At 38.5% G+C, this 18490-nt stretch overlaps 1 protein-coding gene across 1 annotated transcript in view; it reads right to left on the reverse strand.

Moving 5' to 3' along the window:
• LOC108540884 (lipoxygenase homology domain-containing protein 1) overlaps nucleotides 1-18490 on the reverse strand; it is a 135666-nt gene that overhangs the window by 11117 nt on the left and 106059 nt on the right. The window contains 3 exon segments of the mRNA XM_017890145.1: nucleotides 332-486; nucleotides 3907-4058; nucleotides 4731-4863. Of these exon segments, the coding sequence (XP_017745634.1) occupies nucleotides 332-486; nucleotides 3907-4058; nucleotides 4731-4863 (440 nt within the window).

The following is an 18490-nucleotide window of genomic DNA, read 5'->3' on the forward strand; positions in this document are numbered from 1 at the left end:
TAACACTACAATTTTAGTAATGTAAAGAAACCAACAGTTAAGCAAATTTTCTCACTACTTATGTAATAATTTCCAGTATTAAACTTTTAGTGCTTCTGTGACACACAAAACATTGTGGTAATAAGAAATTAAACATAAGCCTTCCTTACAACGCTTAGCAAAAGATTATTTAAGCAATCAATGAGTTATGCATGATGTGAAATCTGAGTTAAGGAAACAAATCTGTGACCTAAAAGATACACACACACACACACACACACACACACACACACACACAGCATCATCCACAGTGCAGCACATTCTTTTGAAGTACCTTGGAGACCAGCATTACCTTTGACAGGTGAAGATGGACTTGGATGTGGTGCCCGGCTCTCTGACTACGACTTGTTCACAGTACCAGTACTGTGATTTGTCACTGGCCTCACAGCGCAACAGCACCTTCTGCAGTTTTCCAAGCGACACTGCTGCTACTTGAAATTTATCAATCTGGTATGGGAGACAGAGAAAAAAACTCACAGAAATAACTAGAGTCCGAGGCATGGCAAATGCAGGCAATAGTAATAGCCCAATGACTGCCAGAAGCAGCACAATACTTTAAAAGAGATAATGTTACTATAGTTAGCATCAAAAGGGGCAATATGGTAAGAAAATAAGCAAATTACTTTTATCTATCAAGAATATATTTCTGGCTGTTTTTTCGCTTTCACAGTTTTATTTTCTCCATTTGTAGTAGTATCTAGAGTAATAAACAAAGAAATCCCAACACAAAGACTTTTCTCATGTTAGACCTCTACTCTGAGAAGCAGTTCATTAAGGCATCAGGTTGACAACCATGCAGCTAATGTACAGCACATTTCCTTTCTTTCTTTCTTTCTTTTTTCTTTTTTGAGACGGAGTCTCGCTGTGTCGCCCAGGCTGGAGTGCAGTGGCCGGATCTCAGCTCACTGCAAGCTCCGCCTCCGGGTTTGCGCCATTCTCCTGCCTCAGCCTCGCGAGTAGCTGGGACTACAGGCGCCCGCCACCTCGCCCAGCTAGTTTTTTGCATTTTTTAGTAGAGACGGGTTTCACTGTGTTAGCCAGGATGGTCTCGATCTCCTGACCTCGTGATCCGCCCGTCTCGGCCTCCCAAAGTGCTGGGATTACAGGCTTGAGCCACCGCGCCCGGCCAGCACATTTCCTTTCTATGAGTACTGATATGCTGTGAGGCATGTGGGACAAATTTTCTTTCCTTCCTTCCTTCCTCCCCTCCCTCCCCTCCCTCCCTCCCACCTTCAATACATCCTTCCCCTGCACCTTCCTCTGTAGATGAAAATAGAGCACATTCTTGGGTTTATTGTAAAAGAGCAGCCTGGACTCCTAAATAGAATTAGTTTGTTATATCAAAAATACACTGACATTTCCAGAGAGATTCAGGACCTGAAGTCAGTGCTATACTGATTAAAATAAAAAGAACTCCTTCACACATTACTTCCTCGTAGATGGTTGTTGAGAATAACTGTCCTAAAGTTATCTGAGGAAAGGAACATGAATTTAAGTAAGTCTGAAAAATTACCAGAAATGATAGTTGACTGTTAGCTACTGGCACTCTATGGTAAAAAATGTGACTCTAGTATCACTTGTATTGCCTATGTGGGGAGCTGTCTTAACAGCTCCCTGCATTGTTACCAGGTTGAATTTCGATTTGATATTTGAAGACACACTACCTGGGTCTCAACTATTGGCTCCATGTTGTTGATGGAAACCTCCTGTAGAGTCCAGACCAAAACCATTACTAGTTCAATAATGACAGTTCTGTAAACCAGATGATGAGTATTTGTGCGTCTTCTCATGTGTGCATGGATCATCTCATTGTCACTATCCTGCATTCTCAGCATGGCTTTACAAGCGACGTTCACGAGGCACGTCACCTGTTGTAGCAAATGCAAGTGATGCCCCATCCCATGTCCTCTGGATCCATTTCTAGGTGCATCTGCTGCTTTGATAAACAGTTTAGGTGTGCTCATAACTTTCTATCTCAATCCCCTGTCTCCTGCTTCTGTGTCTGAGGGCTTTCCCTGGTGGGACACATCTGAAGGATGTTTTACAGAGTTTCTCTGAAGCTCTCAGCAAGACGAGGGAGCCATAATAGTAACCAGCTCACAAATGTCCCTATATTGCTTTTCTCCTTTCCTGCCTCACTGTTCCCCCTCCTTCACTTCTCAAGTGCTTACTGGGATTATCTCCCAGATAAATTACCTTCACTAAAGTCTTTGTCTCTCAGTCAGCTTTGAGACAAACCCAAACTACAGTACCTTGAGGTCTGGAAAGACAGGCTGAGTCAGCTTTCTGGTCTCTTCTTGTATCTTAAAGTAACTTTAGGTTTGAAGACGGAATTAAATTGGGTCTGTTACATATATTGCTACGTTTTATTATCGTGCTAAGACACCTTGTAGAGAAAATGACAACTAGCCCAATGAGTGGTTTATGATGTGAGATGTGGCTGGTATGCACAAAGTCTGATAATAAAACTCTCAGACTCTTACCACAGTTTCTTGACTACAAAACTCTTGAAATTATTTGGCATTTCCATTACATCCCAAGCACTGAGGAAAATAACAGAAAATGTAAAATCTAAAATGAACCAGGGAAGAAAAACACTTTTACATCTCTGATTCTAAACTTAAAAACGGATACCACTAAGCCCTCACTGTACTCTTCTTTATAAACTGATGGCAACTATATCTCCTACCCAATTTTAATTTCAGTCCATAACACACCCTCCCTACTGTCTGGAAAATGCTAAACACAATGATGAACTGAGGAAGATCAATCATGAAGATGACTTGCAAAATCTCAGCAGGTAATGTCCCATGATACAGCACTGCTGCAAAATGATACATGCTGACGTCCAACTAGCAGGCAGCCAGGGGACATGGAGCCTCTGTCATTTATCCTCAAGTGGTAGGGTGAAAGAGTCTGGGGCTGATGTAAAGCCAGCAGGGTTCTGTAGGAGATCACTTCACTGATTACTTAGCATAATATTAAATAATAATATCATGGTATCTAAAATTTTGTTTCTGCTTAAAATTAATAATTCATTCCTGATAGCAAAAGTTAGGCCTAATTTTGCTTTAGACTCACTCAAAGCAAAACTAGCTTTCCTATTCATTCTGATGAAAGCTTTTGTGTAATCAACAGCGACAAATGTATAGGTGAGCTTCAAGATATCCAATGTTTCAAAATATTTCACAAACTACAACAGTCTGAGAAACAGCACTCTAACTGGTTTAAGGAGTCTTCTTTCTTAAAAACATGCCTTTAGATTACATAATCCCCAAACTTAATTTCAGACCCTCAAATAGTACTTTCTCTCCATATACAACAAAATAACATTAACAATATCCTACTGCAACTTCCCAAAGATCTAATATATAGAAAGACTTATGCTTGTCCATAAGGACAAAAGGAAATAAGGAGGGGCTTAGGTGTGAAAATAACACAGTTGGCCCCATTCAAGATGTTATATAGATTAAAGGTCATTGTGTTATTATATGAAATATAGTATAATGGCATTTATATGGTCTTATCTTTTAAAATAATGCCTTGTATCTTTCCAGCCTGAGAGAGCACATTCAAAAATGTTTTCCTTGTCTTTTCAGTTCATTTTTTTCTTTTTCTCACACAATCACTAATCTTTAATATATTTTCTTTGTTCTATTATTTACTGTTGGTTTAGTATGTCCCATTTTTCTTGCAAGAACAACTTCCAAAACAAAGCACACCAGAAAGTCAGGTCAAGAAAACGTGTTTAAAGATATCTTAAAACTAAAATTTGAAGAGTGCCAAACACCTTTTAAATTTTAAATCATAGATGGCCATCTTCAGAGAGATTGTTAAGAATCTGGGAAATTATTTGTATAGACTCACCTGTCCTCTTTGAAATTTTACTTGCATGTTAGATTTGTACAGCAGTCTGAGGCCAGAGTCTCCCCTCTCCCCAAAGAGACAGAGGAAAACCTCAGACTCCGTTTCTGCATGCTTCAGCTTCCCAGTGTAGACGTCAACCTGGTATCTCACTACTGGCAAAGCAACAGGGAGAGAAAACAAGAGGAAATACATTACCTTGAAATCCATACAAACAGAACCCAGATCCATAGGTTTTCAGGCTATAGTGAAAAAAGAAAAACATATATGAGAATTCCTCTAATCTGGATTTTCTGTGTCTATTGAGAGACTTTTGAGCTTCAATTATTTTAATCATACATGGGCATTTTACACCATGAACAAAAGGCCAGAAGGTTTATTGCTTTTCAGAAAGAGAAATAAAAGATTTTTTAAAAGGTTGTTCTTCTATATATGACATAAGAGGACATTTTATGCTTAGTATTTTAGTGGTAAGGGTGACTGTTATTGTACATTATGTTTAAAGTTCAAAATGATGTAAGGTTTGATGAGGAAAGAAATCAAGCAAGGAGGTAAGCTGGCCCCAGGCAAAGCTAAGGTGAGTCGCAGTCATGGCATTTCTTGTCTCTCATAGCCTCAGCCTTTGTGACTGTAGCTGGGCCACAAGAACAATTTTGAGATCACATTTAATCTAAGATCCACCAGCAACTCATGCTGTGACATTAAAAACGTCACTTCTCAAGAGTAAAACAACTCTCTTAGAAGAACTAAATAGCTTAGAAGCAAATTTAAGCAACTACCAAACAATTTGTCTATGGAATAGATGCTACTGAAGATTAATAACACACATGGAAAAATAGCTTGTCCTCCTTTTACTACAGGAAGCTCACAGACAACATCCCCATCTGCCTGAATCCGAGAGAGCCACACGTTTGCTGCAAAATCTAGGATCTTCTTGCTTTTCGTATGTTGCATGGTCACCTGGAATTAGAAGAAAAAATGACCAAATTGTGTCATCTCCAATTTCTCAAAGAACTTGGAATTCAAAATGCATCCCAGGGATTTCAAAAATGTACTGCATACTTTGATGATGGTAATAGTGGTGATGGTTCTTAGTAGTAGTAGTAGTAGCAGTATTAGTAGTAGTAGTAGCAGGTTGGTGCAAAAGTAATTGCCATTTTGCCATTACTGTTAATGACAAAACCACAATTACTTTTGCACCAACTTACTAGTAGCATTAGTAGTAGTAGTAGTAGTAGTAGTAGTAGTAGCAGTACCATCAGCTGTTTATTAGGCAATTTTTATTTGCCATGTATTATGCTAAGTGTCTAATTTTAATTATCTTTTAACCTTAACCAACCAGACTTGTAAAATTCTTTCAATCTAATAGATAAGAAAATGGAGGCATGAAGATTTGAAATGGACTCTAGCAAATTCAAAGCTCTCAAATTCACCTGTCGTAGTGATTTGAAAAAAAAGCAATCTCAGAGAACTCGAAAGGAGATCTTGTGTTCATATTAGTCACCAAAGCAAGACATACATCAGAACTTGAAAAAAAAAGTGAATGCCTTTTGCCAGGTGCCGTGGCTCATGCCTGTAATCCCAGCACTTTGGGAGGCTGAGGCGGGTGGATCACGAGGTCAGGAGATCGAGACCATCCTGGCTAACACGGTGAAACCCCGTCTCTACTAAATACACAAAAAAATTAGCTGGGCGTGGTGGCGGGTGCCTGTAGAACCAGCTACTCGAGAGGCTGAGGCAGGAGAATGGCGTGAACCCACCTCCCGGGCCGAGATAGCACCACTGCACTCCAGCCTGGGTGACAGAGTGAGACTCCGTCTCAAAAAAAAAAAAAGTGAATGCCTTTCAAGTGTATGTATAACATCTGTAGGCTCTAAATAAACCCCCAGTTGACACAGACCAAATGCCTGCACCTTCCAGCATGCAGGCAGCTGCCTTTCCCCACAGCCCAGTGACTCCTCTATAGACCCCTTGTCAGCCCCTTTCGTGGCTGTTCCACACAAAGGCCCCTTCCCTTTATCTTCCCCTTCACATGCCAGCAGACTAGCAGAGGACTGCCCACAGTTGTTTGCCTTGCCTCCTATCACGATAGATAAAAATGTCCTCATACTTTTAAGATTCCAGCTAATCTTCTAAATAAGTCCCTGTCCCTCCTCAATTTTCTCTGCTTCCTGGTCTTAGGAGCAGGTGCCACCATTTCTCAGATGGCTTATTCTTCAAGCTTGCTGCCATAACCCATTGTCTGCTGTTCTTGCTCTCTTCCAATCCTGCCTTTAGCCTGTTTAAAGAGAGACTATTTTAAAACAGAAATATGATCATTTTGCACACTGCACACAACTTTTTTTAAGCAGTCCTTCCTATAGTATAAAATCCCAAATCCTCAATACAATGAGCAGTTCATGGCTGGGTCATAATCTTGCTAGATACTTCTCCCTCACGTGCTATGTTCTAGTTGTACTGATCTGTTCATGGTTCCTCAACCTGGCTACATTCCCTCTCATGTCAGTTTTCACATACACTCATAGCTCTGCTTAGAACAGTTTTCATCCCGACTCATTACCATGATGACTCTGCCTATCCTTCATAGCTTACACGTAACCTCTTCTAAGGAGTTTTTTGTGAGCCCCCAGTTTGGTTCAGCAACCCTACTTTGTGATCCGCAACAGCCTCCCCATTCATGATTCAACAGCTAATATTTGACTGACTTGAGGGAAGAAACCATGTCCTACCCATTTTGATACTACCACAAGCTTTTACAAGGCAGTCCTTGCGTCGTTTGTTGAATGAATGATCAAATGAATAACTACGTGAATTGTGTATTTGTCAACACAGGTTACAGACTAACTCCGCACACCTGATTATTAATGAGTGACAACTGTATCTTTACTTGCTCCAGGCAAGAGGTCTTGAAAAGAACACTGGACAGCTAGAAAAACTGTGACCGAAGTCTAGCTCTGGCATTTCCAGCTGACCATGAGAAATCATGTAACCACTTTGAATATCAGTTTTCTCATCTTTAAAACAGAAATAATGACTATCTCATACGGTTACTATGGATATTAAATGAGATTATATGTAATGTATAAAATTTATATAAACTATATAAATACTTCATATTAACATTAGTGAAATGAATATATGTATACATACATTAATATTAAAAAGGTTAATATAATATATTCTGCTGAAATTGGAAATTTCTCTTTGGATTATATCATTCTTTATTTAGACAGGGGCCAGTGTCTGTGTGGAATTTGCACATTCTCCCTAAGTCTGTATGGGTTTTCTCCAGGTCCTCCAGTTTCCTCCAACATCCAGAAGTTCTGCATGTTAGAGGAACTGGTGTGTCTACATGGTCCCAGTGTGAGAGTGTGGGGGGTGTGCGAGTGTGTGGGTATGAGTGTGCCCTGCAATGGGATGATGGCATGGCGTCCTGGCCAGGTCAGTTCCCGCCTTGCACCCTGAGCTGCAAGGACAGGCTCTGCCCACCCACAACTCTGAACTGGAATAAGCAGGTTGAAAAATGAACGAATGAATACAAATGATTGTCAAATAAAAATTTGTAACATCTATAATAATCATACAAATGTACAACAATAAACAATTAGGGGACGAAAACACTCAGTGAGTTGTCATGTTTGTGATGGTTTTTGAACTGCATGGTGGGAGGAGGTGGTCCTGACAATTTCCCTTCGCAAACATTTATTCCTTGATTTAACTCACCAAAACTACGACTGCTATCACTCACTAATTCACCAAATATAGGGTAAAACTTTCTTACTTGTTTTCATTAATCTTTATTAAATTTATGTATAGCTCACATTTATTTCAATGGCAATGGTTAATATGTGAAGTGTTTTGGACTTTATAAGATTGGTGATGTTTTTGGGACCAGAAATATGTGCTAGAAATTTAACTCTTGTTTGTATCAGTTAGCCTGTGGTAAATTAGTTTCATTATACCAAGTTTTGCTTGAAGTCACAGTTTCCAAGAACCTAAGAAAATGTTAAGCGATTACAAGGTCATACTACCTAAAACTTCAACAGGTTCTTCCTCTACATTAGCCTCTCCATGTAAACTGGCAAGAAGCCTCTGGTTTCTAAGGCCCCATCTTCCCTTCATCCTTAGAAGAGCCCACTGATAAGAAAGTCTCACTGATTTGGCTGAAGTGCAATCCCACCAACACCACTGAAAAGCCTCCATGGCGAGGGCTCTAAATGAGTTCCATTTACCTTCGAAGTCATGATGGCTCAAAACAGAAAAATAAAGAATCTAGGTAATCTCCAGTTAGGTTTGTTTTTATTTTCACAAAATTTTTTTTCAACTGTTAAATTAGTAAGAAGGCAAAATTCCAGGACGACCACAATGTTTAAGCCCAGTTACATGATAGCTAGTGGCAGGACTCAGTAAAATGCATGTGGCAAGTGAAACAAACTGGATTTGAATTAAAAGACCTTGGTTTATGTATTGGCACTGCTACTTACCAGGTGTATGGCCTTAATCATCAACCACTGAAATAAATGTGAGCTATGCATACATTAAGAAAGATTAATGAAAACAAGTAAGAAAGTTTATTTTACCTCATTTTTTGGTGGATCAGTGAGCAATAGCAGTCTTGTGATGGTGAGTTAAATCAAAGATTAAATGTTTGCAAAGTACAAATTGTCAGAAGCACTTCCTCCCACCATGCAGTTCAAAAACAAACCAGCACAAACATGGCAGCTCACCGAGCACTTATAAAAGTTCCACAAGAGGACCTGTCATCTTCAGGCCCTCATTTGCAAAACTGCCATCATATTTCAACGAGCTGAAAAGTGCCTTATGTAATAAAATGAGATTAAAACACCTTTTGGAAAACGGTTTGTAAACTATAAATGATTACACATAGGAAGTTATATCCCAAAGCAGAACTTTCTCAAGAATGGATGGCGGTGTGTCGGGAGTGGGTTCCTTCTGGTGGGTTCATGGTCTCGCTGACTTCAAGAATGGAGCTGCACACCTTCACGGTGAGTGTTACAGCTCTTGAATATGGCACAGACCCAAAGAATGATCAGCAGCAAGATTTACTGTGAAGAAGGAAAGAACAATGTTTCCACAGCATGGAAGGGGACCCGAGAGAGTTGCCACTGCTGGCAGGGGTGGCCAGCTTTTATTCCCTTATTTGTCCCCTCCCATGTTCCATTGTGTCCTATCAGAATGCCCTTTTTTAATCCTCCCTGTGATTGGCTACTTTTAGACTCCTGCTGATTGGTGCGCTTTACTGATTGGTGAGTTTTACAGGGTGCCGATTGGTGCATTTTACAATCCTCTTGCTAGCTACAGAGTGCTGATTGGTACGTTTTTATAGAGCACTAATTGGTGCATTTTACAATGCCCTCGCTAGTTACAGAGCACTGATTGTTGCATTTTACAATCGTAGCTACATAGTGCTGACTGGGGTGTTTTACAATCCTCTTGTAAGACAGAAAAGTTCTCCAAGTCCCCACTTGACCCAGGAAGTCCAGCTGGCTTCACCTCTCGGTGATACCTAAGAACATTGTAAAAGAGCTTGATTTCAGAACATCTAATCTTCCAAGTTAGCAGTAAGAGGGTGGTTTTTGTGCCTAGAAGTAAGACCACTTCCTTCCAGATCCACATGCTAGCTATGTGACATGGGTACTGCCTAGTTCTCAAAACCTCAATGTTCTCAATTGGGATAATGATAGTATCTACCTTGCTGTGGTATAAACATTAAAAGTGATCATGTATATACCCTGAGTGCTCAACACGTTTATTGTTATTAATAATAATAGTATCAAAATTAATCTCAGAGATTAGAGATCAGAATTCTTAACAATTATTTGGGATTGTGGTTCCTCACTCTTTAACAACCTCCTAGAGACTGCACAAGGAAAACTTTAGCCAAATGTTCAGTTCTCTATTACCAGAATGAGAAACTCTAATCCAATTCCCTGACTCCTACTGTACTTGGGAGAGCTGACCACGACCATCTGGGAAGACAACTAATGGTCTCCTTTGGCTCTCCTCCCCTTAGCCAATCTGAAGTAGCTTCTCCTGCTTCCTCTCTCCTGGGCGCCTCCATGAATTCTCTAGCCCATCAGTCAAGGAGTTCATAAACAAAAGGCAAAACCTCTAACTTCAACAACAACAAAAAAAGAAATCTCCAAAGCTTTGGAATCCCAAAGCTGTCCTCTGAGCTAGGTCTCCCACTCATCCCATCCTCCCAAGAAAGCTCTCCAGCACTTCTAGTCTCCTGGGCCCCTAGATCACTGTGCAATCCTTGCCTGCTTTCCCTAAAATGGTTCCCATTCTGGTCCTTTGTACCTCAGGCAGGAGCTTTTAAGAAAAAGGAGGCCATTCCTCTCTAAACTATAAGGACTGGCACTGTCCCAACTCCTCTCAAAGGCTTTACCTCTTCTTTCATGTCCTTCCTGAGCCCCTTCTCTAACTGTTCTTAGTGCCTGCATTGAATGTCAACCTAGATATCAATGGAGCAAGGATCAGGTCCAGTTGGGTCAGAAGAAAGGTCATCACTGTGGCCAGAAGACTCAGGGTTGCGAGGGCAGAATGAGCCAACTGCCCTTTGCCATAGCCTCACTCCACATCCTGACTAAATGTAATTAATCACCAACAACAATTGCCACCATCTATATTTGTATTCTACCTTTTTTATAAAACACTCTTCACACATTTCATTTAAGCCTAACCAAAATAAATAAAATAATCTTATCTTTTCCTAGAAGAGAAATGATATAGAACCAGAGTCAACAAATACTTTCTGAGAGCTACCCATGTGGCCAGTTGTCTGCTTACCAGTGGATGCAAGATAAACACTGGTTAGAACACAAAGAATACATTAGGATGAGAAAGGATTTAGAAAAAAATCCTTTTAGAAATCCTACTCTGAAATACCATAAACCTTTGTTCTATAAAACAAAACAAAACAAAATACTTCTACTTTCATTACAGATTCCATACACACAAAGCTCTTTCTGAAAAAGTAAAGGCAAATAGTCACCAACATGTTTGTTGGACACAAAGTATTTATAGTACTCTATAAGATCTGATACTGGGGATGGTGGATGGGGCAGTCATGTCAGTCATTAATATTTTCTTTGTATAGCCAGAAATATGAAAATATAATAAGGTTTAAATGTGTTAACAGAGAACATTTTAAGTGTTCTTGCAAATCAGACACAAAGTCAAAGCTTGACTCTAAATGTCCTTATTTCTCATCCTGTGCCTTGTGATAACACCCTATTTGTTACAAGGACTGTACGAGGGGAACCAACTATGGTGTTTACAACTGACTGAGGGGCTATCAAATACATGAATTTATCTTTGGTTCAAATAAGCTGGCACAACTTTGAGAATGTTTCTATAAACTACTGGAGTCTTTTGAGATTAAACATTTGCCTGGTGATTTTGTCAAAAGAAGCTGGTGCTTCCTGCAGTTCACTGAACTAGAAAATCCTCAAAAACAAACTATTTTCTTACTGCATTTCAGAACTTGCTCTTTCCTTTATGTGGTTCTTTCTAGAACCCTGAAGTGAAGAGTAACTGGAAATGAAAAGGAACTAGAAATATTTATGAGATACTTTAAAACTTCAAAAAAATAAGGCATTTCTTACCTAATTTTGCTAATCTCAGGACTGCCTGGGGCTCATATCAAGTAGGTTACCATATCATATTAACCAGCAGTAGGTTAAAATAATAACGAATTCACCAAAACCTATGACCCACTTCAATTCAAAGACTTAGAATAATCAAAAAGTTTCGAGAGAATTCCTATTCTATTTGAGCCTATTTATCCAGTTAATGTATAGCAAATGTGCTGCAGAGGCAGCCCAGACATTGGAGAGAGCATTAGGCCACGGGCCAAGAGAAGGGGCACTGGCCTTATCTCGCCGCTAATTCTGTGTGAATGGGTCAAACCTCCAAGACTCTCCAGGCTATATATTTGAGACAGGGTCTCACGCTGTCACCCAGGCTGGAGTGCACTGGTGCAATCTCAGCTCACTGCAGCACACCTAGCTAATTTTTTTGCATTTCTGTAGAGACAGGGGTCTTCCCATGTTGCCCAGGCTGGTCTTGAACTGGGCTCAAGAAATCCTCTGGCCTTGGGCTCCCAAAGTGCTGGGATTACAGGCATAAGCCACTGCACCCAGCCGTACTTCACATATTATAAATGCGTGTTAAATAAACAAAATGTGTTTTATTTGTTCATTCATTCCACAAATGTTTATCTAACATCTACTGTATGACAGGCAATACTCTAGGAGTTGGTATTATAACACTGAAATACAAAGCTCCTGTTCTCAAGTCACTCACTTTCTAGTGGAAGTCAGACAATAAACAAATGTAAAATATCAGATAAGGGATGCGTTATAAAGATAATAAACCATGCTGATGTGATCAAGAGCAAACGCAGGCTCCCTTGAGATTGTATAGCAAAGGATCTCTAAAGCAGGAGAAGACCAGTGTGGCTTCCACAGCATGAGAAGGGGCAGAGAAAGAGGTGGGCAGGAGACAGATTACATGAGGGGACATGATCTGACTGATGTTTATGAGAGATCACTCCGGCTGCTCTTTGAAATCTGGATACTGAGTCGGGGGGAAAAGAAGCTGGAAGGCTATCACAGGAGACCTTTACAGCAGAGAGAAGAGAAAAAATTGCAACTTGGAGTAAAGTGATGGTAATAAGATGGAGGAAAAATAGACAAAATTGAGGTATGTTTCAGCAATAGAGTCAGCAGGAGATTCCTGAGGGATTGGATTTTGGAGGGAAGGGAAATAAAACAATCTAGGAAAATTCGTAGGATTCTGGCTTATATAACTAGGTAGACAGTGACACCATCTACTCAGATGAACAAGACTGAAGGAGAGCAGGTTGAATGAGGGAATCAGAAAGGTCTGATTATGTTTTATTTATTTTTTTCACTGATATTCACAACTTGTGAGATACCAAGTACCATTGAGCCCTATTTTACAACAAGAAAAACCTAGAGAAAAAGTGATTTTTTAACTTTTAGAAATTAAACATCTTTCAAGTCTTTTGACTTCAACTCTAAAGTTTATTACCTCAATTTGAAAGAGTCAAAGTCAATTCCAGAGAGAAAAAAATAGAAAACCTAAGACTTAAAAACAATTATTAGTTTTAACAGCATTTGCTAAAATGTATTCTTATCTTTCTTTCTTCAATATTCAAAGTTAATTAATTACTATCTGTCTATGTTCAGTTACAGCCATCTCGTTTTGAGTCCAAGCTACTCATTACCTGAAATCAGTATGGTCACTTAGATTAATATTCTACAACTGTATTTTGAATGCTAGACAGCACAGTTGGTTAATGTGTATTAATATGGCTGAAATAGCAAGTCAGACCTTCTCAAAGGTCTCTGAAGTATGATCAAGGAATACAAGTTTAAGAGTCTGAATGACATCACATGACCCACCACTAGATCAAAAGCCCCAAAGTACCAGAGTATCATGAAATAGGCAGGTGCTCCCTGCTCAAAATGCTATGTCAAAAACTAGATTTTCACCCATTTTAATTTGGGACACTGGGAATAATTTCAACAAACACTTGTTTAGAAACAACAGCTTCCCCCAAACAATAGCATTCCATAAGTGCTTGCGTTGTTCATCACAAGATGAACAATAGCTATTGGCTATAAATGGTTGATCATTAATGGGGGGAACCCTCATGGCATATGTCCTAATAATGGTAGACTTTCAGATTTTCCAAGTCCACAAAAGGCAGCCTTTAGTCACCGTAAAACCAATCATTTTCCTTTTTGGAAATAGTATTTTCTTTTGGCTTTCAGACTGAGGCATCATCTAGTATTATTCTATCAATACTAAAAAGACCCAAAGCCTTGACTTTTGCTTTAGCTCTGATACAGAATTGCCAAATGTGAGTACTATGAAAGAGTCGATATGGCTGAGAAAAAGTGCACTAACATTAAACTTCAAAGCCAAACTTTATGTTGGGATAGATGAGAAATAGAAAAAGGGTGAATTTCCAAAACCATTTTTTCACTGAAACATGCATTCATTTTCCTTGCAAACAAACAAATAAACAAAGTGCTTGGGGAAAAAATAAAGGAAAAGGAAACAGCAGTGTCTTTATCACATAAAATATTCAGCATTTGTTTTAATTTCCTAAATGAATAGGAATAATTTTAGGAATGCCTTCAATAGAAACTAAAGTTCATTTGCTGAGCTCCCCCTGCTGATTTACAACAGCAAATATTAGTTGTTTCACAAGAGAACATTACCATAAAAACTCATTCTTGTTTCTTAGAAACTTAAAATTCCTGGATTACTTTAAAAATTTTCAACCAAGTGGTTAAATACATATCCTAAAAATAGTTGACTGGAACAGACAGATGGTGGTACTTACAATGTCTGAATTAACATGTTAGAATTCAGTAATGAGAATATAACATCTAGGTCAGGTTACCCAACCTTTCTGCTCAGAATCTGAGAAAAGGGAGAAATCAATTTAGTTCTCTCCATAAATCTTTTGGAAGACAGATGTAGAGACAGCGTGTGCCATTTTCACTGGGACAATTACAATGACAACTTTATGGATAACTAAGCACAATCTGGTTTATAGTTAGGTTAATGGTGGGATGTGTTCTTTGAAGACAAGAACTGCATCTTAGTCATGTTGGCATACTCAAATGACCAACAGAACTCTTCCAACTCTTACCAACTCTTCTAGTAATACTTGATAACATACTTTGAATATGAGTACAATTGTTTTCTGAATGAGTACAAATGTATACTTTTATATATCTGTGCTATTGGTTATTCTAGCACCAAAGTCCAAGGAGAGACTTGATGTGCTCTCTCCCACCCTGACACACTTAAATCTATGTATTTAAAAATTGCCTTGGTCCTAACCTGTCCTAAAATATAAAGCTAATTTGACTAGCATAGTCCATGCAATATAACAAAAGGGAAATACTGATTAAGAAGACTATATAAAAGACATAAAGATTACTGAACTTTGCCACTGAGCAAATGCATGTGGAGGAATAAAGTTTTGTACTGTATAGCAATAAACTTCCAGTGTATTTGTGAAATACTGAGAGAAGAAATAATGACTGGAGTTTAATTATCAGACAGAAGATGGTAGTCATCTATACAGAATTTTTTCTATATGCTTGAATAGGACTGCAAGAGACGGTAATAAAATATTTGTAGGTCTATGTATTTATCAAGTGACTCTACCTAAACAAGGTCAAACAGCTTGTGTCTGACAAATTCCAGTCTATGTAAAGATCCTTCAAACACAAGGAAACTATTTCAGCTTTGCAAATAGATACTTTGCTTCTCATTGGGGAACAAATTATTTTACATATTTAGGATGCAATATTTCATAACCATCCCTTTGGGGCTCTCTGACACATGTCCCCACTGTGCACTCAGAGGCATCACCTAGGCTCCCTAGGGAGCTCCCTTACCCTCTTCCCCTTTTGAGTATAGGCCTGCACTGTGGCTTCTGGACAGATTACTGCTGGAGGGAACTTCCTCCATATGCAACCTTGTCACAACATCTTAGGTGATGTTGTGTGCTAATAAAATGTGTGCTACTGCCTCTGCACCACAGTCATATCTTTTTCCAAAATCAAACCCCAAATGCCTCAAACCCCTACAGTAATGCACAGTATTCCTTTCATAGAATGTTAATAGATTTTACCTGAAAATATGGCCCCTTGGTGAATTTAGTTTTGGAAATGCTGTTAAACAGATTTCCTTACCACAGGGCATCCCAGAGTCTTTACTATATTTATTTACATTGTGACCCTCCAAGAGAGGAGTGAAAAACTCAGTGTTTCCAAAACTCATGTGGGAAACTCAGTGTTTTCCACACTGGAAACATTTATTGGGGAGCATCTTGGGAAAGCAGAAGCATGGCTGGCTTTTCACATCATGGGAAGTGGCCTCAGGGATGAGGCGAGTGGGCATTAGTGGGGAAAGTAACTTATCTGAATGGCTCACATAAATACTGGTGTCTAAAAGACATTCTCCACTAAATTAAACTAGGGCTCCTTGAGAAATAGGTAATTCCAGGGCTAGGGGAAAAGAAAGTGCTAGATAAGCCTGAAACAACTTTTCAAATCAGAAAGTAAAGAAGTCCTCGTAGAACGGACAGTGACAAGTGAAAAGAATATAGGGGCTTACAGGAAAAAATGAAGGATGGTTTCAGCATCAAAGTAAATTATGTTAAGAAAGATTAGCCCATCAAATAAAATAAGGATCTGCAAGTACACGCTGGTATAAATAAATAAATGAAATTTTGAAATGGAGAGAAGGAAGGAGTTCTACCTTGTAGTAGAATGCCAATTAACATGTAGAGAAATAACAATAGAATATAAAAATCACTATTTGGCAACCATCACAGTAATAACTGACTAAGGCAAGAATCATCAATGGATCCTAAAATTAGTGGGTAAAAATTTTATGGTGAATAAGATATTTACATAGCCGAAGAATCAGTGGACATCATGTCAGTAAATATTTGTCAAATGATTAAAACACACACATAAACACACATACATATATACATTTTAACAGGGAATGGCAAAGTAGATGGGGTGCAACCTTAACAATGGGGAATCTGGGTGAAATTTGAGTTCTTTGTTCCATTCTTGTAATTTTTTAAATAAATTTGAAATCACTTCACAATAAAAAGTAAAGTACACTGTAGGAAAAGCCCCTTCTCTTACACTGCTTTGGTAATGACAGTTCGAGCTGCTCAATTCAATCAATTAATTAATGTTCTACCCACTTTACTCTTCACAGAAGCCTTTACCACTGACCAGAGGAATGGATGACCCCTCCCTTGGTTCCCAGGACTGAGCGCTCCTTCCTTGGATGGCTTCTGCTGGGGATGTTTTTCTTCCTCCAGTTGAAGAATCACTATGTAGTGATGTTGCTATACCTCTCAACCACTTTTTCACTCACAGGCCCCAGAGAAAGCACAAGCCATGCTATTGACTTCAGGCCCACTTAACTCAAGGGTAAGTTTCTTTTAAAATGTTCTGACTCGCCTTTCCCAGTAATTCACAGGCACAGAGCTTGTGATTTTACTACACTTTGCAGGTTCCATGGTTTTTGTATCTTATTAAAAGGTCATTGCTTTTCTCTTCTTCAAATTCTTTCAATGCTTCTAAATAGAAAACTTTAAAGTCACCAAATGGTTACCTCAAATCCTCCATATCATCTAGCATAATGCAGGGCATATATTAGGTGCTAAGTAGGAATTTCTTGACTTACTGACTGGAACATATTTACCTGTTCCTGTATGACTAGAAAACATTTCACTATATAGGCATATGCTAAGAAATGCTACAATAAATATTTCAGCTAAATTAACATTTTTCTCAATTACTTTCATTATACAACCAAAGATACAATAATAAAAATCACAGATAAAATTAAGAAACACTTAAAAAGAAAGAAATATTTTGCTAGACTCTATCAGTGGTATTCCAAATTTTAAACCTCAAGCATTTTGGAACAACATATCATGTACTGTAAAGGAACCAGTGACAGATACTGCATTTAAAGCCAGAAAGCAAAGATGTTCTACGATTCAAACCATTTCATCTGACTCCACTATAATCTAGTGCTTCCGTACAGAAATCTCAAGGCTTTTAAGATTTTAATTACCATCTATTTTTGAAAATAAACTTAAGGTCCAATGATAGTGCTTAAGATCTCAATCTCTGGAGTCCAACATACAATAAGACCACTTACTGAGGAACCTCAGGCAAATAACTTTATCAAGCCTCAGTCTCCTCATATGTAAAATAGAATATTAATGGTACCTAAAACAAAGAGTTGCTATCACGCAGAAATACAATGGTATTTGTAAGGTAGGTGGCATATGTTAAGCACTCAACAAATACTCAGTATTATTATTGTTATTACTGCCATGATTAAATAAAAATAAAAAATAAAAAAACCAGGATCCCAAAGTGCATACATAGCATGATTCAATTTCACTAAAAGGGCAAAGCACATATAAACATATATATACATGTATTTATATGTACATATTTAAGGTATTTATACATATGTTTTTATATATATTAATGTGTTAACAATGGGGATACTTTCCAAGAAATGCATTGTCAGGCAATTTCATTATTGTGTCAACATCACAGAGTGCACTTCCACAAACCCAGATGGAATAGCCTACTACACACCTAGGCTATATGGTATAGCTTGTTGCTCACAGGCTACACACCTGTATAGCATGTTACTGTACTATAGGAGATTGTAACACAATGATAAGTATTTACAAATTTAAACTTATTAAACATAGAAAAGGTAAAGTAAAAATAGAACATAAAAGATTAAAAATGATACACCTGTATAGGGCATTTGCCATGAAAGGAGTTTGCAGGATGGAAGTTGCTCTGGGTGAGTCAGTGAGTAAGTGGCGAGTGAATGTCCAGGCCTAGGACATTACTGTACACTACTGTACACTTCATTAACATTGTATACTTATGCTACACTAAATTCATTAAAAAATTTTTTTCTTCCATAAATTAAAATTTAATTTTAA

This window comes from Rhinopithecus bieti, unplaced genomic scaffold (assembly GCF_001698545.2).
Source record: "Rhinopithecus bieti isolate Rb0 unplaced genomic scaffold, ASM169854v2 scaffold_20069, whole genome shotgun sequence".
Lineage (NCBI taxonomy): Eukaryota > Metazoa > Chordata > Mammalia > Primates > Cercopithecidae > Rhinopithecus > Rhinopithecus bieti.